The sequence below is a fragment of the Mixophyes fleayi genome, chromosome 6 (assembly GCF_038048845.1).
Source record: "Mixophyes fleayi isolate aMixFle1 chromosome 6, aMixFle1.hap1, whole genome shotgun sequence".
NCBI classification, from domain to species: Eukaryota; Metazoa; Chordata; class Amphibia; order Anura; family Limnodynastidae; genus Mixophyes; species Mixophyes fleayi.
Genome location: NC_134407.1, coordinates 95,046,441 through 95,073,334, shown reverse-complemented (window position 1 = coordinate 95,073,334; position 26,894 = coordinate 95,046,441). Strand labels below are relative to the sequence as shown.

The 26,894-nt window shown below is 40.5% G+C and overlaps 2 protein-coding genes across 2 annotated transcripts in view; one reads left to right on the top strand and one right to left on the bottom strand.

The window, feature by feature from the left end:
* CDH23 (cadherin related 23) overlaps positions 1-26,894 on the bottom strand; it is a 1,005,178-nt gene that overhangs the window by 182,173 nt on the left and 796,111 nt on the right. The window lies entirely within an intron of this gene.
* Positions 1-26,894, top strand: part of VSIR (V-set immunoregulatory receptor) — a 42,633-nt gene that overhangs the window by 9,395 nt on the left and 6,344 nt on the right. The window contains exon 2 of the mRNA XM_075217047.1: positions 24,026-24,394. Within this exon, the coding sequence (XP_075073148.1) occupies positions 24,026-24,394 (369 nt within the window). The remainder of the gene's footprint in view (positions 1-24,025; positions 24,395-26,894) is intronic.

Sequence of the window (26,894 nt, the reverse complement as noted above, 5' to 3'; positions counted from 1 at the left end):
CAAATACATCATACTTCACTAAGACTTGATGGTTTTGAAATGTAATATTGACCATGACAACGTAATAAGTGATGAAGTAATACCCCACATCCTCATTTTAAGTAAATTAACGTAAGCACACAAACAGGCACGTATTTATGACATATGACTATAGCTAAGGGGCTCCTATTTTATGAGATTGATTTCAAACAGCATATAGTTGATGCTCCCTTTCCACTGCATCACCGGGAAAGATAAAACAACTGAATAGTGAACCAAACGAGTGCATGGTAAAATGGCCCTTAATCCGCTAACAAATGATAAAATTCCTTACTGAATGGCTGGCGCTAAATCTGGCATCAGAGTGACTACACACCCTCTAGACGCACAATTATGTGTCCAATCAAAGCAAGTCATTGAGTCCTCCACACAAAATGACCAAGAGCCACCTTTACCTCGAAGGGAGCAGTGACCTTTAGTCAATCAGTGATAGCGAAATATGTATCAGTCGCTGATTGCAGTGCTTTCCCACCACCTCTGTTGTCCTTTAATAGACTGACAGCCCGCAACCTTCATATAAATCTGCTCTATGAACAGGCAGAGCCCTTCCCCGGTGAGGTGAACCCCACTGAGATTTACGGGTGGTCAATAACTAACACCAAGGGACCTGATCAAACACCTAGTAGAGCGATTAAGCTTCTTGACAAGTTTTTGCATAACTGGCAAGGGAATAACACCACGCCAACCACCTCTGACCAAAAAAGCATAATGGCCAGCCATCTGGATTTGACTGTTCTCAGATTCAACCATATGCTAATCAGAATATCTAACGATTACCCCCTACCCAAATTGTTGCCTCCCAGGTGGACGACAATGATGTTAAAAGGCCCCTACATACTTTCGGATCAGCAAGAGAAGAAAAGCTGACCAGCAAAGGCCCGATTGCCCAGCCAATGAAGGAAGCCCAACTAGAGGCCATCCTGTACCTGAACGCCCAGAACACATATGAGTGGGCCACGACCCATATTTGTAATTCTTCGTTGAAATACCTGTGAAATGATTATGGACCGCAACCTTATATGTAGGGAAACACACTAATATACATCTGAATAGGCCGTCTCCTGTGCGACAGCCTGCTCCAGAGCGCGTGATATGCGCGAATGCACGGGGCAGCCCTGTGGTTGGAGCCAGGTCAATCAGAGCGGGCAGTGGGAGGCAAAAAAAAGCCCGGTGGTCGGCATTGGGCATGCCACCACCAGCCATCAACTGCTGCACCGCATGGCGCTGGGGACCAGACACATGATGGCAATCCCTGGGGGAAGGGGAGCCATCTTGGAGCCTAAGTGGGCAGGAAATCGCTTGCTTGGTTTGAAATATCTGCAGGGAGGCAAATGGACAAGAGGGGGGGTGGGTTGAAAATTGAGGAGAGAAATGAGGGAGGGAAGGGAGGTTGATGGAAGAGATGAAGGGAAAAAAGAAATGGGAGAGGCTCAAGAATGGCTAGAAACCAAGAGCAAGCAGGAGCCTACAGAAAAAACTTAACCATTTCAGGCAAGAGTTTTGTGTATGTGAGCACAAACTTATGCGTTTAAGTGCATTTTAAGTAAGAACTGTCACTTTAAACATACATTTTGGGGAAAAAGTATGTGTAAGCAAATATGTGGTATGATTTGTCAATACATCATTTAGTCTTCATAATTAAGCATAAACCTGCACATTAATCTGTCATAAATGATCGTTGTTTACGAAGCGCCCCTTCCATTAGTATCTGTAAGCTGAGTGATCTGCACAGAGCATTTAAAGGTGTCCAGTTACCCCTCCATTCATGAGAGAGATACGCACTGTGCAGAAGTGTAAACATCACATCAAAAGTCCACTATCCTCCACCCCTTTCAGTATGACACACTTTTCAGTTGTGTTACCTCAAATATGACTCTGTTTAGCCTCATATACATACTTGCCAACTTCTTCTGGTTGCCGTCTGGGAGCTGCCGGGGAGAGGTGGGCATGCGAGGTTCCAAAAATCGCATCATTTTGTATGCGCCCCCTGTGACATAATGACTTAAACGCATCATTTTACAGCGGGGGGGCGGGCCAAATGCCACGATCCCTGGAGAATCGCAGCATTTTGGACCAAATTCTGCCCACTTCACTACTCTCCCGGGAGAGTTGGCAAGTATGCTCATATGTAACTCACATTAATAATGAAAGTGAAGGACATTAGAAACCAAAGATGATCGGACGAATGTAAAAACAGTTCTGTAACTTGTATGTGAAAATCTTCATTAAAGATCGAAAAATCTCTTTAAGTTCTCAAACTTGAGCACGTTTCAAGATTCCACCATCAAACAACAAATGCAGTGTAGCACATACAACGAACACTTTCAACTTCTGTTTAAGTTTGGAAACAGAATTTAGATTGTGCCATCGATGACCCGACCCCAAATTAGTGGAGTTATGGGAGAATTGTTTGATTATTAAAGTCTCAAATACCGCTATTTGAAATCCAGTTTTTCTTTACTTGTATTTCTTTGGTATGTAAAGGTAGTAAGCAAATGCCTGGCATTGGGGGAATATTTCCCAGAGACTTCAGGCGTAGTAGAGAACATATTACCAGGGAGGGAAACTGTTTTGCTGGATTGATTGGAATGTCCCTTGTACAAAATTTATTCATGGAATATTCTAGCTATTTTGAAAACAAAATCCATTATGTAGAAATCTCTAATATAATTTGATGGATAGAAGTAGATTTTGTTCTACAGTATTTTTTTTTCCAACATGGACTTTGTGTCCCAACTTTTTTGTTCAGTCAATTGACACAATTATTTATTAAAGTATACAAAATCGCGTTACCTGCCATAATATGTTATTTGTGTAATTGATTTTGTAGACAAAATAGTTGTTGACAAATAGTCTCTCATAAATAGCTCAGCCACATCTTGCAGTAATAGATTTATATTGGTAGATAACTTGCCAGCTTGTATGTTGTCACCAAGTGTAACTTTGCATTATTTCATCTTTACCTCTTTATTAAAGAAGAAAGTTCCATATTCATAACTTTATTATTATTATTATTATTATTATTATTACTGTAATATAGCTCAACTTCTCATCTTCTAGTGAACAGTTTGTTGTGGTCTCTGAAAATTCATTCGCAACAGTGCATCGTAAACAACTGGGTTTGATAATTGTGCTGCTTTCAAAACCAGTCACCATCTTTTAACTGAAATAATTGCAATTTTTTTTCCATCCTGAAATTAATGGTCCTTCTAGCATACTTTGTTCCACTTATAATAGGAACCACAATTGTAAACATTAACAACAAAATCAGCATTTTAGTTTTTCCAATTCCCCCTTCAGTGTGAGGATAAGTAGGACGTGACCTCAACAATCTTGTAGAGTGTATGAGGACAAGGCACTGCTGTTGTCATGGAAATGTATTTGGGCTTTTTGAAGGAGGTCATTAGGTAAGATCCTAATCAGCAAATGCTGAGTTAGCACAGTAAATTAGTATTGCTAGTTTAATACCCCTACAAGCATGCATGTATGCTTTTAACATGAATCTTGTACTTTGATTTTACATGACTTTTTAGACATTGATTGTGTATATGCGTTTAAGGGAAAGACAATCACTATTCTTGATGGTTAAACTCATTCAGTTATTTTATAGCCAGCTGTAAATGACCATATAAATTGACCCCAGATAACATGGCTGCTGGTTTCCAGACTAAATGCTTATTTAATCTTGATTGCACAAAAAGCAGCAAAAAATAGCACAGGACAATAGCCTGGGCCTCTGTGGGTAGTAAGTAGTGTATTCGAATATGGATGAAGTACCAACGTACAAACTAGAGCTTCAGTTTATAGCCCAGCCACTGCCTCTTTGAGTAAAGCAGGAATATCAAACTTAAGTGACACTGAGGGAAACATCAAGTTTATCAAGGGCCATACACATATTCCATTGGAAACCATGTAACAATGAGTGTTGAGCCACCCTGAAGGCATGCGTAGCGCTTTTGCAGTGCTAGGCTGCCGTGTACCAACCTCCCCTCCAAAAAACGTATTCATTGTCGTATCAGGTGTATGTGTCACCCGTTTACCACTGCTCTGTTACAACACATAATACTGGGAATAAAACATAGAGTAGAACTGAAGTGGGTTTGATCATAGAGTGTCAGATGCACATAATTTCTAATTCACATGGTTTCCTACTGTGCTGTAACGTTTGGGAAACTCCTGAATTTTATACAAGCAGTGCAATCTCTTGCATCCAGACTGCTTCCCTAGTGAAGTTGGTGAAGGTGGGGCTTAATGACTATTGCAGTGAATTGCATCATTACGCTCCGCTGTATTTTGCTGCATTTTGAAGAGGTGGTGGGGATTATTGACGCAAGAGCGCACCCAAGCCAGCCACCCACCCCCCAACACATATCTCTCCGCACTTAAATACCGGAGGGGAGATTAAAAAAGGCAAGTATAGATATAGTATTGATACATTAATAGGAATGCTGGATATAAACCATGGTGACATGAAGGGTAATGATTATTGCGATCTACACAGAAAGCATCTTATCAACATTGCATGTGAATCACACTAAATAGAAAACTCCCAAGTCATAACATTACAATGTGCCTGTTACAATCATAAAGCAGTTCCATCCCTTTGATCATCATCAACATTTATTTCTATAGCGCCAGCAAATTCCGTAGCGCTTTACAATTGGGCATATGATTAAAGCATATTATACAACTGGTTATTATTATTATTATCATTTATTTGTTAGGCGCCACAAGGTTTCCGCAGCGCCGCACATAGTACAAACAGTAGACTATACAGGGTATAACAGTACAGAACAATAAACAAAAGTACCAATACTTCAGAAACTCCAGGCAGGCAGATGCAATAGACACGGAGCAGAAGAACGGGTAAGGAGACAGGAGGGAAGAGGGCCCTGCTCAAGCGAGCTTACATCCTAAGGGAGGGTTAAACAGACCAGGCACAAGAGGAGCCAGTTGAGGGAATGGGAGAGAGGGGAGAATGAGTGGAGGAGATGGGGGTTAAGTGGATGGTTGGTAGGCTTTGAGAAAGAGGTGTGTTTTGAGTGCACGTTTGAAGGAGCACAGAGTAGGAGAGAGGCGGATGGAGCGAGGGAGGTCATTCCAGTGAAGGGGGGCTGCACGGGAAAAGTCCTGGATTCTGGAATGGGAAGAGGTGATCAGAGTGGAGGAGAGGCGGCGGTCATTGGCTGAGCGCAGGGAGCGTTATAATATCCATATGTCAAGATCATACCAAAATGTAAGTATTATGATCTTTGCAAAGACTATATAGTTATATAGACACTAGCAAATTAGACGAAACTATTAAAAATCCCCAATGGTGCTGCAGATCTTGATCCACTATTCAACTTATAACTGTAAAAGTTACACTATTGGGATCAAAGATATGTTTAATTATATCATATCAAATTGAAGTGCAATAATCGAAAAACCGTTAAATCCAATGTCCTTAGTTGTGTTCTAATTTTGTTTTTGTACTTGATTTCCTAAAGGACAAGTATGTGTTTGAATTTAGTAAAGTTACAAAATCGTCAGTCCTCGACCAGAAAACAGCATACTTGCTGACTTGAGACTCCCGAAATTAGGGTCAGTCTCCCGGGCTCCCGGGCGAGCTGGCATTTCTCCCGCATCCCAGGTTTCACCGAGAATCGCGTCATTCGACGCGATTCTCTGTGATTCACGCCATTTTGGAGGGAGGGGGCGGGGCGAGGGCAATTGCGTCACGCAATTGGCCTCGCCCCGCCCCCCCCGCCCTCCAGTCACGCCAAGTTTCCGGGAGTTGGCAAGTATGGAAAACAGTTGAGGTCTAATTGAATATTTGGTTCCTTACAATTGTAGACATATGATCCATTAGCGCTATCTTTTAAGTAGCATCCTTCCCAGGTTACCACCTCGAGTTGGTCTATTGATATCATCAATTGCCACACACTACTGTTCTAAAAAAACCATCTAGCTACCAGTAGATATTTGACAGTTATGCTAGCACATTGTTATGCTAGCGCAATTGTTTGTTATTCTTTCCTTAAGGGGACGTTCAGTGTTCCCCACGTAAACAAGAATGCAAGGACATTTCATAATATAAACATTTTATGTACTGGTGCAAATAAGGCGTTATTTTATTTTACCAATGTGTAGTTGGTTAAAGAAACTTTCTATAATCATGTTGTTATAAGTTCCACATCCATTAGTTATCACACTCGTTGGTCTTAGAGGGAGTGAGTGACATAATAAATAGATATAATATGTACACAAACATAAACACACAGTACATGGCCAAATGTATTTGGACATCCCTTCCAATTAATATTCATTTCAGCCAAACCTATTGCTAACAGTTGCATAAAATCAAGCATACAACTATGCAATTTCCATAGTCAAACATTAGCAATAGAATGGGTCATACTGAAGAGCTCAGTGACTTTCAACCATTGAATCAACTCGGTTAATCAAATTTCTTCATCTGTTATTTTGAACTGGAAATGTCTAGGAGCAACAACAGCTCAGCTTCGAAACAGTAGGCCACACAAGCTCACAGAACGGAATTGCCGAGCGCTGAAGCTTGTAGCATGTACAAATTGACTGTTTTCGCTTTGCTCACTACAGAGTTCCCAACTGCCTTTGGAAACAACGTTGGCACAATAACTGTTCTTCAGGAGCTTCATGGATTGAGTTTCCATGGCTGAGCAGTTGCATACAAGGCTCAGATTACCATGTGCAATGCAACAACGTCAAGTGGAGTGGTGTAAAGCACACCACCATTGGATTCTGGAGCAGTGGAAACATGTCTGCAGTGATGAATGATACTTCACTATCTGGCGGTCCGAGACAGTTATTCATGTATTCTCCTGGGCAATGCTGCAACACACAATGACATTCTAGAGAATTGTGCGCTTCCAACATTGTGGCAACAGTTTGGGGAAGGCCTTTTCTTCTTTCAGCATGCCAATTTTGCCATGCACAAAATGAGGGCCATCAAAAAATGGTCTCCCGAGTTTGGTGTGAAAGAACTTGAGTGGCCCACACACTGCCCTGACCTCAAACACATTAAATGCCTTTGGGATGAATTGAAATGCCAACTGTGACCCAGGCCTTATCTCTCACATCAGTGCTCGACTTCACAAATATTCTCCTGCCTGAATGGATGTGAATTTCCGCAGCCATATTCCACAATTTAGTGGAAAGCCTTCCCAGAAGAGAGGAGGCTGTTATAGCAGCAAAAGGAGGACTAACTCCATATTAATGCCCATGGTATCAAATGGATGCTGGTAAATTTATTTTTATTCTATGAGTTCCACATAGTTCCTTGGTTTGGTTACACTTTGCCAAGCAAATAATTGATTAATGATTAAATCCTGCCTCCTAGCACTAATTGGTCATCAGTACTGCAGCAATGTATACATATAAACATTATGGGAAAAATATTTAACAACGAGAGATAGAAAGAAGTAACTGCCTTGTTATTGTGGTCCAGATCTTCTCCAACAAAGACATGATCACACACCCCCCTCCAAGACATATCTCCCAAATCTCCTGATTTAGGTGGGAGAATCCAAATTTGAGAGCACTGTTGCACCCACTTTGGATAGGCCCCTGAACTTGATCTGACTGTGCCACCTTTTGTATGAACTACTTGCACATCAACAATGTTGGGAGATAGTTCTCTCAACAGGTGGCACCTCTCTCCTTTTTGTCGCCCCACCTTCTTATGGCCTTGGTCCCCGGCATCGATAACAGTCAGCAACTCCTGTAACCCTGTGAATAGAGTAACGTGAGATGGCTGTTGATTGGAGGAGGACAATGTGCTGGATGTGTGGTTGGTCAGCAGTTGAAATGGCAGGGAGGTCTAGGAGGATGAGCATGAAGAAGATAATGTATCACTCAGTTTAATAAAGCAACACGTTCCTAATGCTATTAGTTAGATCAACTTATTCTTCCTTAAGCACTTAGCAGGGAGAGGATGTAAAAGTTGCAAGAAAAAAAGCACTATCACCAGATTTAGGACTTCTCTTTATTTATCAAAGCCCCTGGGTTGGTATTAGCCATCACCGGGTATCGCCTGTTTTTCTTGTTTATTCCGTTACTGTATCAGGGAACAAATATTCCTATCAGACTTTCTGATTGTAAACTGCTATATATATATATATATATATATCTATATATATATATATAGATATATATATATTTATATTACTCTTATGTCTACAAGTCTTTTATTATTGTTTTCCCAATTTTGAATAACAACATATATATTAACATCTAGTGACAAAATAAATGGCACTAGAAAAAAGGATATGTGTAAGCTTCCATGGTCTCACTAACAGATTTCACACAAATTTTACACAATGTTAATCTTTATTTTAATGATTTTGCCATAGCAAATGAGATATTATATATATATGAGATTATATATATATATATATATATATATATATATATATATATATATATATATATATAATATATGGTATGATGGACAGAGTACAAATTTTAACCAACTAACATTTAAGATTTATCTAGATTGTATTGAATGACTTGTGGATTGGAGTGCCTCTGTCTTAAACATTCTGATCTTCTAGTCAGGTTAGCTTAGTCAAAAGTTAGAAAGCCACCCATTCTAAGAACACAATTGCGATATTGTTTAAATGGGATACTGGTAATAGAGATATAAACATTTGCCAGTGCAGACATAAAATCTTTTATTTCTGCTACATTCAGCAGAAGTTCATGGCAGAAACAATCAGTGAAAGTGAAATTGTGAGGAATATGCCATATAAAAGGGAAACTTTTGTAAATTTTTTGTCTTTGCCTTACAGGAAAGAGGAAAGTCAAGCAGACTCTTGTCAAGATGTAAAGCTATATTTAAAACAAGTCATGGAAAAAATGTGACTTTTGTTTTTTGAAAAGTTAACTCTTAAATAGTTCTCCAGTAAAAATAAATGCAGTATGTGTAAAGTAATTTAAAGTTTATTATCATCATCATCATTTATACAGCGCCACTAATTCCGCAGCACTATACAGAGAACTCATTCACATCGTTCCCTGTCCCATTGGAGCTTACAGTCTAAATTCCCTAATATACATGTATACATACACAGAGAGAGACTAGGTTCAATTTTGACAGCAGCCAATTAACCTACTAGTATATTTTTTGGATTGTGGGAGGAAACCGGAGCACCCGGAAGAAACTCTAATCTGTTGTATGTGAAATGCCTTTATAGAAACATAGGGGGGAATTCAATTCAATTCTGCAGCGAGTAACGCGGCACTAAATCTATTACCGTTAATACGGTAATTTTAACCCTGATTTCTGCTCACGGCTCCCTGAGCCGCAAGTAAAAAGCCGGCGTTGAAATTATCGTATTAACAGTAATTACGCTCACTATTACCATAATGCCGGTAATAGTGCGCATGTTGTGTTACTTTTTACAGTGAAGCAGCCAATTGAATTTTCCCCTATAGAATTTGATGGCCGATGAGAACATTTTGGCCCACCTAGTCTACCTATCTCCGATAAGACTAGACCCTATTTGATATTTGGCATTTTTTTACATCTTTCGGATAGCCTCATAGTCCCGCACATCTTTAAATTCCCCCCTGTATTAGTGTCTACTACCTCTGTTGGAAGGCTATTTAAACTAATGTTTCCTCAAATTTCCCTTAAACCAACTAACCTCCAGTTTTAGTGTCCTTCTGCTATAAAATTCTCTTGCTCTGAAGAATGTTTCCCTCCTAATTCCTTGTTAAAACCCTTTATATATTTGAAAGCATCTATCATATCTCCCTTCTCTGCTCCAAGCTAGACATGTTTAGATCATTTAGTAGCCTATCGACCTTTTAAGGCAAATTAAGTATCAGTGTAACTTATCAGCGTTCTAACTCTGGAAATCACAGCTGTATCTCTGGGGTTCACTAACTTAACACTCAATATGGCCATTCCCATAGATCTCTGTGGGGATGGCAAAATGGGGCAACTTATCAAACTGCAAAAAGCTTAGCTTTTCGCATCTAGTCCTTTATTCTGAGGATGGCATTATACAGCTCTTACGTATGATAAAAGCCCGCCAGAAGTGAAGAGTCCACAGTGTACTCTGATCCCTCCCACAGTAGGCTGCATGCTTCTCCTCATTTGTATCCATAGCTGTCCAGTTACACAGCAGCTGCTATTGATCTTTGGACACGATTAAAATCAAAAAGGAGAAGGAGTAACCGAGCAGAAATAGATTTAGGTTTATAGGGAAAAATACAATGTCTGTACTCAAATTGAATACTGGCATTAGCTTTTAATGGTCAGTAAAAAAGAAAAAAATGTATATAATTTATTTATATAGCGCAAAATACTGTTTGGAACACTAAAGAATTCAAGAAATCAGTCGCTGCCCCAGTGGAGTACCAGAAATATATCATACTTGCCCACTCTCCTGGAATGTCTGGTAGATTCTCGAATTCCAGATAGGTCTCCCAGACTCCCAGTGGAGCAGGCCATTCTCCTGCTTCCCGCTCACTTCCTAGTGAAGTAAGCAGGATGGGAGCCTCCATAACATGATTTGCAGTGAATCACGAAACTTTGACTCTGCCCCTCTTGTCGTTGCATCGCAGGGCAAAATGATGCTTTTCACCATGCTCCAAACCCTCCATTCTCACACTTCAAAAAGTGTCAGAAGGAGGTCAAAAAAGTAAGTATGAGATGCGCATACATAAACAACTAGACCACTTTACCAATAAGTCAATTACCTGCCAATAAAGCTAGGTACACACTACACAGTTTTCATCCAATAATCGGCTAAATCAGCCGACATACGACCGCTCGTTCAAAAGTCGGGTCAGTGTGTGCAGTGACACGATGGTCGAAAGTCTAACCAAATGGACGATTGTCGCCTCATTTGGTTGGTCGTACCGTTTAATATTTTCGTTCCAATCTCGTTTCCGCTGTGTAGTGTGTATAAACTTCCGACCGATCCACAACAGTGAGTACGAAATTACAGTCATTGCTCACGACAACATGGCTGTAAAAAGTCGCTAAAGGGACGTCCGCTCTTCCCTTTATCGTCCTAAACAATGCTAGTGTGTATGTAGTCCATGGACCGAGCGATCGGAACATCGATCGCATGTAAAATCGATCGGCATAAAAAGTTGGTGGAAAATTCTGTAGTTTGTACCCAGCTTTAGTGTTTTGACCACCTGGAGAAAGCACATAAACATAGGGAGAGCATATAAACTCAGATATGCAGATAGTACCCTAAATCGGCGGTTCCCAAACTGTGCGCCGCGGCTCCCAGGGGTGCTGCGGCGCTGTCACTGGGGTGCCGCGGGCCAAGCATTGAAAAAAAGAAAGAACACAGAAACTTACCAATCTGTCGGGCGCCGGGACCCAGCAGACTCCTCTCTCCTGCAGCTGTCACTGAATATGGACGTCAGTAACAAGCTGCTGCGGGAGAGAGGAGTCTGCTGGGTCCCGGCGCCCGACAGATTGGTAAGTTTCTGTGTTCTTTCTTTTTATTCTATGGCTGACGCGCGGCAGAGGAGTGAGAGGGAGCGTGACAGCGGGGCACAGCAGGACAGCGGGGCACAACAGGACAGCGGGGCAGACAGCGGGGCACAACAGGACAGCGGGGCAGACAGCGGGGCACAACAGGACAGCGGGGCACAACAGGACAGCGGGACACAACAGGACAGCGGGGCACACAGCGGGGCACAGCAGGACAGCGGGGCAGACAGCGGGGCACAACAGGACAGCGGGGCACAACAGGACAGCGGGGCAGACAGCAGGGCACAACAGGACAGCCGGGCACAACAGGACAGAGGAGGGTGACAGCGGGGCACAACAGGACAGCGGGGCAGACAGCGGGGCACAACAGGACAGAGGAGGATGACAGCGGGGCACAACAGGACAGAGGAGGGTGACAGCGGGGCACAACAGGACAGAGGAGGGTGACAGCGGGGCACAACAGGACAGAGGAGTGTAACAGGGGACAGAGGAGTGTAACAGGGGACAGAGGAGGGTGACAGCGGGGCACAACAGGGCAGAGGAGTGTAACAGGGGCAGAGGAGTGTAACAGCGGGCAGAGGAGAATAACAGCGGGCAGAAGAGTGCGACAGCTGGGCAGAGGAGTGCGACAGCGAGGCAGAGGAGAGGCTTAGCGAGGCAGAGGAGGGGCACAGCGTGAGAGGGGCAGTGGAGGGGGACACAGCGTGAGAGGGACAGTGGAGGGGGACACAGTGTGAGAGGGGCAGTGGAGGGGGACACAGCGTGAGAGGGGCAGTGGAGGGGGACACAGCGTAGGAGGGGACAGCGTGAGAGGGCAGAGGAGGAGGACAGCGTGAGAGAGGGCAGAGGAGGAGGACAGTGTGAGAAAGGGCAGAGGAGGGGGACAGAGGGCAGAGGAGGGGAACAGCGTGAGAGAGGGCAGAGGAGGGGGGACATCGTGAGTGAGGGCAGAGGAGGGTGGACATCGTGAGAGAGGGCAGAGGAGGGGGGACATCGTGAGAAAGGGCAGAGGAGGGGGGCATCGTGAGAGAGGGCAGAGGAGGGGGACAGCGTGACAGAGGGCAGAGGGCGCAGTGTGAGAGGGGGCAGTGTGTCTGGATGCAGAGGGGGCAGTGTGTCTGGATGCAGAGGGGGCAGAGTGCCTGAGGGCAGAGTGTCTGGATGCAGAGGGGGCATTTTTGCATACAACTAAATAAATATTTCTGTCCTGACCTAAATACTTATTACAATTTTTTGACCCAACTACTTCTAAAACAGGACTGCTCAATAATTATTTTGGAGGGGTGCCTTGAAAAAATTTGGAGACTCTAAGGGTGCCGCGAACTGCAAAAGTTTGGGAACCACTGCCCTAAATCAAGGCTCTAGTGCTGTGATGCTGCAATGTCACTGTTATTTAGATGTATCTCGTATCAACCATGTGATGTTATTATTAATTAACAGAGCAATAGTTATTTATTGGTTGTTATAGTAAATATTTAAAAGCAACATTTATAACAGTGATGAGCAACAGGCAGCTCTCTGAGCTTTCATCTGTGGCCCCCAGCTCCTTTCTTCTTTATTTTCAGATTTGTTTGCTAGAGCTTGTAAGACTTGTTTAAAATGCCTGCTGATATGTTATTACAGATAGGTATTATCTTTCTTTATTAAATTTATTAAATTTATTACTTAACTTATTTCTGAGTATAAGAGTAATGTGCGGCCACTTAGAAGATAGGGGGCCGTACCATGCAGCCCCTAAAGTTCAGATTGCCTATCACTGATATAGATTGTAGGGGTTTTTTTTTGTTCTGATTTGTAGTGCACACTTCTTATAGACCACATTATACAGTATGACACAACCTCTAATAGCAGACCAGTTTCGTTCTTGGGTTCTTTATAATCTGACACATCTGTATAATTTGAATAATTTTAGAATACATGATTGTATAGTTAAACACCGATATGTAGTGCACATACAATGGTACAGCAATTTGCAACTGTGGTTGTAGAGCCTATATTGTGATCATGGTGACAACTTACTCTCCAACTACCACATCACAATATTAAATTATTCACAAGCGTTTAATTAGTTACCCATTAAACCCATACTTGCTAACTTAAATGTTACCTTCTGGTAGATCCCGGAGAAGAGGTGGGTGAGTGAGGATGGAGGGGGCGGGTTCGGTGTATCGCGTAATTTTTGACCCTGCCCCTTGATGCGATGATGCAAACGCAACATTTTACTTTTATTTTTACACTGAAATTTAAAGTTAGTCTAGAACATGCCGTACCCAAACTATAAATCTGGCCGCATATTTTAAATTTACCTCCCCCTCAAATACAACATAGTTTTGCCCAGGTACAAAGTTACTCTTTTTTTTATGCTTTGCTCTCCTTAATGGCTTGGGCCCATTGTGTCTACTTTATTTTCCATACAGTATTTCTTAAAGTGTTGCAGTATTTTCTTTTCTCACATTCACCACAATAGTATTATATATTTCATTGTTCATGTCCATACCATATACTCCTAGTTTCTTGTTATAATGGAGTGTCAGCCCTTCCTTAAAGCTCCTTGGTGGCCAGACTTTTCAATAAAGTACTTCCTATTGATGTCTCTGGGCATTTGTGTTTACAACATGCTAAGTAAGTAATGTAAGTATGTAACTGCAGTAAAGCAGATATGTCATCTAGACTCAACTAATAATTGACACACATCTGAATTGACACCATATAAACATATGTTACAGCTATATGCTTACTTGTATATTACCCTTAGGACATGACTGCACAAAGTTAGCCATCATCTCGGCAGGTATAAATATTTGTGAGTACTAATACAAGAGCGAACATCCCATTCACGGAGATGAGCAACATTTTCAAAACTGTTTTGCTATATATTTGCCTCTTTCCACATTTTGCTGCAGAATTGTAACTGTTTCTCCAGTGAAATTTGCCCTTAAATGTTTGACACAGAATTCAGACAGAATTTTTTTTAATGTCAATTTTGAGTGATGCAAACTTTGCACTTATTGCTTCTGTTCCACATCAAGACATTTCTTTTGGCAGAACACAATATAACAGGCTCTGTCACACTAACTGGTGCTGTGACACGGCAGTCTCTGTGTGGTGAACCTGGCTCTTTTTCTAGAGACACCAGTACAACAAGCACTGAAAACACAGGTCTAGAGAGAGGAAGCTAGTGACATGAGTTTGAGGGAGACCTGAATGAACCAGTGAGTGAAGCACTGGCATTCACTCGTTATGGCAAAGTGTGAGTAGATTCTGAACGTTTGGCACAAAGTCTTGTATCTGTATTTTTTGTAGTTGGAGTCACTGGTGTTCACCTCAATAATCTATTACATTCTGTTTCTACTGTTGCATGTTTCCTTCCCTGCTCCTGCTGCCTCTAGTGAACAGTCAGGAGTTCATAATCGGTGGTTGAAGCTAATATGCCACTGGTAAGATTAAAATTTGGCACATACCGTAGTGAGTTTCTTTTTAGTGGGATTGTTGTGTGGTGTTCATAATTGTATTTTAATATGTTAGAGGTTACACAATCCCTTACTTCCTTAAAATGTGTGTATCAGCATTTCCTCAATGTGTCAGCTTACCGATAAAGCATTTTATTCTAGCTAGTTTCAACATCCTGCTGCCGCATTTGCTCTGTCCTTCTCTTCTGTTACCAAATCCGGCTAGGTGTCATAGTAATTCTCAGTCTTTAACCTTACTTGTTTGTCAATTGCCTTGGTCCGCTAATTTTTTAGTTTATGTAAATTATGCTGCTGTGGTTCATTTCTAGTCCAATATGTCCATGTTGTCTGATCATGTTAGTTAGACCCTCAAAGTGGACACGTATTTAAGAATGTGAAAGGTAACACTTAGGGGCGTATTCAATTGTCGGCGGAAACGCCGAAAATCCCGCGGTCCGCACATGATTACGGTTATTATGGTAATCGTGCACGGAAAAACAGTTAATACAGTAATTTACTCGCTGGATTTCAGCTTGCAGCTCCCTGAGCCACGAGCTGAAATCCAGCTAGATTTTACCGTATTAACTGTTCTAGTTTTAACACCGGGGGACTTCTAAAGAATTGAATATGCCCCTTAGCATTCATCTAACAAAAACTGCAGTGATTTGTAAAATGCAGGTTAACCTGCATATCCAAATTTAGAAAACATCCGTATTTATTTGCAAATGCCAGTCAAAAATAAACTTGCCATTGCCCAGGAATCAATGTCATTAGGCCCCATCCATCAGCCTGGAATGCGTCCATGTGTGTATCTGTGTAGAATTCATTAAAGTGATAGCCAATTGTTCATGCCAGCAACAAAATATACATGAAGCACTGTATACAGAGGGTGCAGGGGATGATGTCTGTCAGCCTTGGGGACAATTACTGGGAAGAAATTTGCAAACTAACCAGAACCATTATTACATCAAAACCACCATATTGTACCATAGACAAACCTTTATTTTATTGACATTGCAGAGGATGTAGTTTTGTACAAACTAATCCAATTCTATTCCATGATGTATCATATTAAAAAGTGACAAATTGCTAAAGAGAAAACACCTATTATCAGGGGGCAAACGCAGGATTTGTAGAGGGGGGTTTCCACACCACGCCACCAGTGGGTGTGACCAGCATGCATGGGGGTGTGGCTATAATATTAGACAGTGCTTGGTTGCTCTCCAACTCTTCCTATCCCCATAATATACATGGGCAATGTTGCATGCACTACTGTTAGGTGCATGCAGCTCTCCCTTTTCAAGCAGAGCTATGTGAAGTGGGAGCAGGGTCCAGCCACCTCAATTATACAGTGCCCCAGGCTTGGAGGGGGTTTCCAGGCACTAACAAACCCCCCTTGGTTTGCCTATGATTATAGCTACTATACTGCATATAAAATAGGTAAAGTGCAGAATAAAGAACAGAATGAGTTGACCATTGCCCCAGCACTATTTATAGAATATAAATTTTGGACAATGAAAATGTATAAACATAGGCATTCGATGGGATAGTGACACATGCGAAACTTGACGCTTATATCGCCGAAACGTCACATCTCTGCGAAACAACGTGGTCAGTCTCATAACTCTATTCACTAGAAATTTCCTTACAACTTTGCTCACCTCTAGTTGGACACATCAGCACCACTTTAAAACATTAGTAAGACCAGGGTAAAGATCACATCTCTTTTCATATCTTGAGGTAAAATGTGCAAGTGTATCACAAAGTTAGGATGTATCACGTTTTCTTGAGAATAAACATTTTGTGTGAAAGTTTATTATTTATTTTGTTAGGACTCAGTGTAGCTTTTAGAGCTTTTACTTCGGTTTGAATTAGTTGGTATGGGGTTATAATGTAATGTAGATTCAGACTGAAGACTATGGCGGATAATATGACTCTGAGGGGCATATTCATTTAAGTTTTCGGTCCGCGGTAAAGCGCGCTACCGTGAAAAGTGTGCAGTATTGACGGTGATACGGTACTGCAATAACACGGATTTTCCTTCGCAACTCTATGGGGTGCGCACGTATTGCAGCACCGTGGATTGCGGCCCGCTCCGACGCATTACTGCGGACCGGAAACCTAATTGAATATGCCCCTTAGCATGTAGGGTATAAACTAGCTTTTTGTTTTCTGCTGTAAGTTAAACTTTTCTACTTTCTGGGGTTGATTTACTACTCAAATCCAGACTCAATAGAGTTGGCTTGGATACCGAAAATATCCCCACATCAACAATATTAAGATTTTTTTTGAGCACGATACTAAGTATTAATTTAGTAGGAAAGACACAAAAGAACACAGTCTCAACCCTTGTAATTATGAACAAACATTTGGTTCTGGGGACCCTCCACCCTCTAGTCATGCCATCTTCTTTTCTCTCCTTTTTTCCTCTGCAGTACCCCCTTCCTCTTACAGGGTGTTATTTGTCCTCCAGCTCACATCCCCTCCTCAACAGCTGAAAATTATCACGGAACCAACAGAGCCCTAGAGAAATCAGCTGCATGTAGCAGCCCTGGGCTATGTGGAGGGACACATTAGTAAATGATGTTATCTAGGTGGCGGTGCAGCTCTTATATAGTATTGCCTCCAAACTCTATTACGGACATTTACTATCTTTAGAACATTGTCTGTTGAGCTGCTGTCACATCACTGGCCCTAATCTTGAGTATGAACCTACCATTCCACACAGTGCATAACTGCAGAGCAAGTCTGCAAATGTGTCTCTCACTCTCAGACTGCTCAGGTAAAGAAACTCCACCCCCCTCTCAAGCATGAGAACCTGCTGTAGGAGAGTGAAAAAGTGCATGGTGGACATATTTAGTTAATTTAATTAATTATAAGCACTTCCGGACACATTACTGAGCTCAATATTTGTTTTACTTGACTTTCACATTTTTATTTGAGATTAAAAAATGTTGGTGTTCCTGACAAACAAATGTAACGATTGGAAAGCAACTGTTGTATTATTTCCAGTCTCTTCTTTCTTCTGATGATCTGTATAGTTTAATCATACGTTTACCAACCAAGTTATATTTTCAATACAAGTTAACACTTAAAATGATAGATGTGTACTACCAGAAACCACAAACTCTTTGCAAACATCTTTATGCACATCTAACTTGTGAGCTTCCTGAGCAACCATTCTGCAAGTACTCTAAGTTTTAACCTCTACAGGGTAGAGTCTGACTCACTTATAACTGTTTCCAGGCAGCTAACCAAAAAGACACACAAATTTACAAAGTGATCTGGCCCACCAGATTTACTGTGGCAATACTACCTGTTGTTGATAAAAAATGTTTTTTGTTTTACTTGCATTTGACATTTTTTTCTTTCTTTTTGTGATGGGCTTTTATTTTAACTGGTACCTTATTATTTTGTTGACAACTTGTTTATTGTTTTCTGGGCTCCATCATTTCTAAACTCTGATCTAGTTCTGATCATTTAAACAATTTGTTTTTTTTTATTGTGATTGCAAATGATTAATATCGGAGGAGACAAGAGTTCTGAAATTGAAATAAATATTAAGACGGCACACTTCTTTGCCGTTGACCTGGGCGTCATTGTTTCTAACGCTGACCTTGAAATACAGCATACTGCTATTCTGATTGACACCACGGTATCAAGCAATTTTGATAATATACAAATACAGTAACAGCTGATCAGCTATTTGCTTAAAATATGCATTATAATGAAAAGAAAATATAAAAAGCATTCTTCACAAGGACTGAGCTACATACACACACTGCATGGCCAAAAGTATGTGGACACCCGAACATCACATCCATTACATGGACATTAATATGCAGTTGGTTCCCCCTTTGTTGCTATAACAGCCTCCACTATTCTGGGGAGGCTTTCCACTAGATTTTGGAATATGGCTTTGGGGATTAGTATCCATTCAGCAACAAAAGCATTAGTCGGGATGGGCACTGATATTGGGCGTAAGACCTGGCTTGCAGTCGGCATTCAAATTCATCCCAAAGCTGTTTGATGGAGTTGAGGTCAGACCAGTCAAGTTTTCTACAGCAAACTCGAGAAATGAATTTGTGATAGATCTTGCTTTGTATACAGGGGTATAGTCATGCTTCAGCTGAGGTTTGGCATTGCGCATGGTGATCTGAGACTTGTAGGTTGGTAGTTAGCCATGGAAACCCAATCCATGAAGTTCCAACACACAGTTCTTGTGCTGATGTGGCTTCCAGAGGCAATTTGGGACTTATTAGTGAGTGTTGCAACCAAGGACAGGTGATTTTTACATACTACACATTCAGCAATAGGCTTTCCCGTTCTGTGAGCTTGTGTGGCCTACCACTTCACTGCTGAGCTGTTTTTGCTTACAGACATTTCCACTTCACAATAACAGCACATGTAGTTGACTGGGGCAGCTCTAGCAGGGCAAATAGTTGACAAACTGACTTGTTGGAAAAGTGGCATCCTATGACAGTGTCACATAGAATGTCATTGAGTTCTTCAGTATGACCCATTCTGCTAACTAATATTTTGCTCTGGGGGATTGCATGGCTGTATGCTTGATTTTATATATTGGGTAGCAATGGGTGTGGCTAAAATGGCCAAACACACTAATTAAAAGGGGTGTTCACATATTTTTGGCCATGTAGTATATTTGAAGTCAGAGACTAATGCTGCCCTAGTAAATTTAATTGATTGGCTTTGCTAGCAAAAATGTGAGTTTTTTTTATTGTGTACATGTAAATGAAATGAGGATGCTGCCAACAGTCAGGAAAGACTATGTCATATCATCTCAAGCCCAGCTGATAATGTTGAACATTCTTTGCTATGAAGGCTGTGCAGTAATCATAGAAGAAATGATACTCCTGATCAGAGAGCAGTACCTGTTGGTCACTGGTTCAACTTTCTGCACCTTGTGGTATCCCTGAAACAAGATCCTGTGTGAAACCTCAAAATCAGAATATTGTGACATCTGCTTCTGGTAAACAGGATGTACATCAAGCAGAGTCAGATCATACTATTTTGTACATATCTATATTGTGTGTATAACATATAATATGTTATAAAGTCAATCTGGTTCTCAGGATCTTGTCTCTGGATCTCACCACATAGATAGAGAATGATGGAAACCGTTAATAGTATAGTATATCTTGTTAAATTCACTTGATCACCCAGTGCTTAGGTTCACCGTATTACCTAGACCACACCAATGGGATAATATACACAAAAACCGTGCTTGTGACACACCAATTGATATTCCGTGTACCAGAATAAAATGCAAATATGGCTTATCTGTCACTGGGTGCCTGTATCTTGCATATGAAGATATTTTTCCTCATTATATCCACAGATAATGCATGAAAAGGAATGATAATCAATATAGTATAGTATATAGGTGTTAGGAACCCCTCCAGCCGGCACAACACAACCTGGACTCAACATGGGCTGCTAAGGCTTGTGCAGGAGACGGTGTGGATCCGCTTCCATCCATCGCAACCTCGTCTTAGTGTGTAGGCCGGTTATAATGTTAGGAACCCCTCCAGCCGGCACAACCCGGAATCTACTCTGCCAGTCAGGTGTTCACTGGAGCCCCTAATGGTGGGGACAGACTGGGCCGCAGACTGACAGAGGGTCGTGAAGTGTGTACCGGCTGGGGAGAACCCAGGCAAGCGGAGTGAGGTCCACGCAGAGGTCAAGGGCTGGCAGCAGACAACAGTATCGGTAAACAAGCTGAGGTCAGGGGTCACGGGCAGATAGCAGAAACGGTAAACAAGCCGAAGATCAGGGTCACAGGAAACACAAGCGAAGTCCAATTCAAAGCCAGGGGTCATACACGGGAAATCAGTAGCAGTATCAGGATGCAGGAACAGGAACAAGCAGGTCAGCAGACTGGAGCACAGAAGCTATAACCAGCAATGAGGTGGCAGACCTCATTGCCTTAAATACTTGAGACAACCAATCAGGGCCTGGCTCAGATAGAAACCAGCCCCCTAACTTCATTAGCCCGCAGGCTAGTAATTCTGTAGATCGCATGCGCCCGGCTTCTCAATGCCGGGACACAGCGCTGGAGCGTCTAGTCGTTGCCCCGGCAACAGCCGGGACATGAGAGGAAGTGACGTCCCGGTCGCCATAGCGACGGCCGGGACGTAGGTGAGTGAGTCGCGGCGGCTGGGCACTGCCGCGGCTCGTAACAATAGGATAACAAGTTTTATTTCAGTAAAATACAATGGTTGCACTCACATGAGATAAAAGAATAAACAGCTTATCTGTACAATCCAACAGTAAGACCGCAACGGTGAGAATACATCTGGCTCTTAACACCGATCACTCTCAGTATCCTCAAACATTGTATATTGGCAGGCTTAATGTCCACAAAACAGCACAGTACCTCAACGCATTTCTTCTAATCCAATAGACTTCCTCAGGAGGTTTCATAGCAAGGGCACTCTAACACTACCTTAAATAGTGTGTGTTCCATCATTAACTTGCCCGCGGACCGGAAGTCCCTAGTGCGCATGAGCATAGATCGAGATTAACTATAACTTTATTATCAAAGGGACATTATATAATCCAGGTATGCCAATATGTGCATATGCGGGGATATCGATCAACTGAGCTTTATTGTTCCATTGTTCACAATATCATCTATAATGCGTTCCATCCTTGGTTTGCGTACCGGAAATAGTCAGTGCGCATGAGCAGTGATCAAGATTTTCTAAACTTTGTTGTCAGACGGACAATGTATCATTCATATTAGCTGTGAGCATATGTGTGGGAGTATCAATTTACGGAACTTCATTGGTCCCATGCAGAGGGCGATTAGGGAAAACTGAGCACCATATTTAGCAATCATTATCTGCATAGGGTTAGTAAGCAGATATAATATACAGAATAAACAAACACAATCATTATTAGATATATCACCACTTAAAAAAGTGTGAACATTACATTAAAAGAAACATTAGGAAACAGAGCAATGCATAAAAATATAAAAAAATAACAATAAAAATATATAAATATATAAATTGCATGAATATAATAACAGGATATACACACATGTTATATATATATATATATATATATATATATAACAAGGAAGGTAAGTGCAAAGACTAGTGAATCCCATTAGTCTAGGAATGGAGCAATTTCATAGGATTCATTCAGACCAAAAGGTGCTAGAGTGCCTAATTTAAAAATCCAGTACATTTCACGTTGTGACAACCTTTTCTGAAGATTCCCACCTCTAACATTTAATTTCACATGTTCAATAGCCTTAAAATTCAAAAATTTTGGATCTGCATTGTGTTTTTCGATAAAATGTTTTGACACTGAATGGCTTGAGATTTTATTTTTGATATTTCCAATGTGTTCCTGTATACGCAACTTTAGAGGTCGTTTCGTTTCTCCAATATATTTTAACCCACACGTGCATTCAAGGAGATATATCACAGACGTGTTTACACAACTTATCCAATGTTTAGTATCACATTTTAGACTATTGTTATGATTAAAAAAGACTTTCTTTAAGGGGTGCATATACTTGCATATATTGCAATGATTGCATTTATTTGATCCTTTGATCACAGGTTTATCTGGAAGGATTTTAGCTAGCACAGGGTCCCTTTTAAGAATACCCCAGTGTTTATTCAGAGTCATATATATATATATATATATATATATATATATATATATATATATATATATATATATATATATATATATATATACAGTATTGCAATTATACAGTGCGCCAAAAGAAGAGGTCCAAAATTCTTTTGATAAAAGTATCAGTCCAGCCAAATCAGTTGATATGTGTAGCTGAAATCTGTATAGCACTAGCGGTGTATGAACCGCGTGTCTTCCCTCCTTTAACCCGATCTCCACGGGCATCCAAACATCTAAAACATCAAACATAGAGGGGCGCTTCCATAGTGCACCATAATACTTTAATGGTAAAAGACAACTGTGATATACACGTACCAGAAGTGTTCTTGTAAAATAGCACATAAAATAATACGAACACGATTAGTAGTCCGTAGCCAGCAAACATCCAACCGGTGTAGTACTCCATTCCTCTACGCGTTTCGTTGTAAGCCAACCTCATCAGGAGGAAATAGTGTCATCTACATTCCCTTGTCTTTTAAAGGGTAGCTCGGTACCATTAAAGCATGATGGTGCACTATGGAAGCGCACCTCTCTGTTTGATTTTTTTATATTTATATATATATATATATATATATATATATACACATACATGTGTATGTGTATATATATACACATACATGTGTCTGTGTATGTGTGTGTATATATATATATATATATATATATATATATATATATATATATATATATATACATACATGTGTCTGTGTATGTGTGTGTGTATATATATATATATATATATATATATATATATATATATATATATATCAGAGAGAGAGATCACTTCACAGCGCAGTGATAAGGGTAAGGGCTGTCTCATTGAGGATGAAGTTTTCCAAAGGAGTTTATAGTTCTGATAAGTTACATTTTATATGCTAATCATTTTTGTATGTTATCTGCATGTATCAAAAATATGGTGTTTTGCTTTGGTTTGAAAGTAATTATAAATACATATATAATTATGTTGTTTTTAAAACTGCAACCAAAGGGTTTCTGTCATTTTCTAGTTCAGAAATGTGCCATTAATTACTCATGTTGAATAGTTGTGAATGAACGTAACATTTTTGCAACCCAAGGCCCTGCACCAGTGTAGATTATTCTATATCTAAAATAACTTTACAAGTGTCTGGGATCAGATCAAAGAAAGGCATCTTGTTAAGGAAGGCACTGTACTTGTAAGTGTCCTTTTCCCCAAAATTCAAGTGGTGTAGTTTTGTATATAGGTGGAAATAACATTGCTTCAATGCAACAACACAATGTCTATTTGTTATGAACTGAAGCCATTAAAATGAAGTTGTTTTTAATTTCTCTAGATGTTAGAAATACACAAAGTTCTACTATTTGCAATTTCAATAGCCTTTGTTCTCTTGTTTTCCTCCTGCAGATCAGATAGCAGCATACTCCGTCTCTGCCCCACATTCAAAGTACATTTGTCCTGAAGGGCAGGATGTGAACCTCACATGTATTATCACTGGACACCCTAAGGATCAGCACCACCAACTGACCATACACTGGACTTTCAATAAAGAAAGACACCCAGATTGTAGTGAGAAAAAACATGTCCAGAACATGACAGACAACAGTCACCACAAGACACACAAACCAACCTCTTTGCTCAGCAAAGTGTTTCACAGAACTCTTACAAATATTTCACAAGTGGACAGTGGTGGCTACTGCTGTTTTCTTTTCGAGAGAGACACAAGACATCATGGACATGTAACCCACAGTTACATAGAGCTTCAGGTGAAAACAGGTAATACTTTTTATATCCTAAACAGCTTAATTGTAATAATAACAATCTATCATTTTAGAAATATTACAAAGGATTTGTATCCTTCTAAGAAAATAGGGAGCATTTGATAACCAATAGGGTGAGCCATCAACTCAGTATGCATAATTAGAGACAGGGATATAGGTAGGTGGGACCAGCATAGATATGGCATCGGCTAACCTGCAGCCCACAGGCAGACTCCCCACTTTCAGCAGTACCTTAAGCCAAAACGTGCATAATTTCAGACATATTTGCGTCTTATTTACAAGTATCCACAACATTGAGGTGAGTTTATTGGTAACTACGTGTCCTGCAGAGCACTGTTAATCAGTCACATGCCTGCTCTCAATGTAAACAATTTTCATACATTTAAAATATCTCTAAACATGTGTATCCAGTTCATGCCATTCCCCATTGTAAAAAATAAATTGCTTATCAGTTGCTATAGGTTACTGCAGGTCTGCACTTTGTTAGTAAATAACCTGTGTTCTTACCCTTGAAAATACACATGCAATAGTCATGGTTTAGATGTACTAGAGGAGGTTGTACACCTATTCCTGAAACAGAATACCACCAAAGCTTCTGATCATGCTTTTATAATTTCCCTCCATGACTATTATAACCTCCTAATGGGCAGCATTATCCCTATCCATTCAAAACCTAATGCTGATACTCTACTTACCTGCACATTTAGCCATTTATTTGTTGCTCAAGTCTAGCCAGTACGTATGCTGGCTTCTTAAAAATTCAATATCAAATTTAAAAGTGCTGCCACAAGCCGACAAATTCCTCCACACCACCTGTGTCACCTATATATTTGACCTTACCCATAATCTCCCAGTTGCCCTCACATCTATCCCAGGGACCTTCTAATGCTGTCATTTCTAACCATTGTTACAATACTTCTCTCTCTCCCTGAAAATACACCTCTGATATGACGTTTATCCCGATGCCGGCATGACTATAAGTCTTCCAGTATATCAACTGTCTCGTCATCTTTTTGTACTGCAACTGCCACTTAAATACTTCCTCAAAATACCCATTCAGTATCATATACCTGGACCTATGTCCATCTTGGGCACACACAGCGGACACTATACAGAGTGACACTCTATACATAATGTATAGTATAATAATGAAATACTTAGAGCACACCATTGCTGCTGTTGATATCAATTTTTTTACCATCAATATTGACTGTGCAGAAACATTCACTTTGATAGATATGAGTTCCCAGTCAGAAAAACTGAAAACAAATAAAGTACTTTACTTTTACGGTTATATCGGTATTACGGTTATATCCACCCATGCCTTCTCTATGCTGGTCCCACCTACTTCTAACTCTGCAAATTTGAAACTAATTGTGCATATTATGTTTCTGACTCCCCTTACTGGTAATCAAATGTTCCTTTCATACACAACTGGTAATGTTGGATTGGGATCACACAGGGCCTGACTCATGTTTGTACATAAGTCAATTTGCATAGCGTATCTTCCGTGAAATAGCTCTGCACATGCTCAGAAACGGACCTTATGCCAATGAATGCAATTGCATGAAATTCATGTCCCAACGCAAATCACATGATAACCTATAACTTGAGTGGCAGAACGGGGGGAGGGGCGGACTAACGTATGGAATGACTTTAAGGCCATTCTGACACAGATACAGCTTATTAAATTACTGGTTTTCTCGTACGTACGTTTGGTTTCAGCTGTATCATTTGCACCAGCTACAGGGTAAGTGTAAGTGATGATTGATAGTATGTGTATACAAGTAAGATAGACTATAAAAACGCTTTGTATGTGCAGTACACATTGAAAGCATCTTAATGTATTGAATGTAAAAAATAGACAGAAAAAAACATTTCTTTGAAAATCCATATTTGTAGTAATGATTAAACTGTTAATAGTTAATTTATTTTATAATATATATTTTTTTATTTGTATGCATTCTCATATTGCACAAATGCTTGTGAATATATGACAGTTTGTTCTGTCTGTCTATATAAGGTATGTCCCGTTTGAGTAGAGCGTACTTACACCCAGATTCAAATAGAAAAGCTGAGATCTGCTTAAATTTGAAAACAGTTGGAACTACGCTCAAGTTCAAGGCTCTTTTTTTAAAACACAAGATGTGTTCAAGCATGAATCGGGCCCATAGAGTTCAGTTAATCAGCTGTCACAAAAGGCATCACTAGTATGATTTCCATAACCACTTACATATCTTATCTAAGTCTTGTTCACATAAATCACATATCAGTGCCTAAGTTCACCATGCATGCAGCGCATGGTTTTGCAAATACAGGGGAAAAAAGCCACACATCTCTTCTGTTCACATACTACTATGTCTTGATGTTAAATACATGCAACTTACAGATAATGAATTTATAGAAAATACAATCCTGTATGTGCATTTCCAGAAAGGTTAAATATGTCTATTCGACATAACACAATTTCATCTACCTGTCATTCTAGCTTCCAT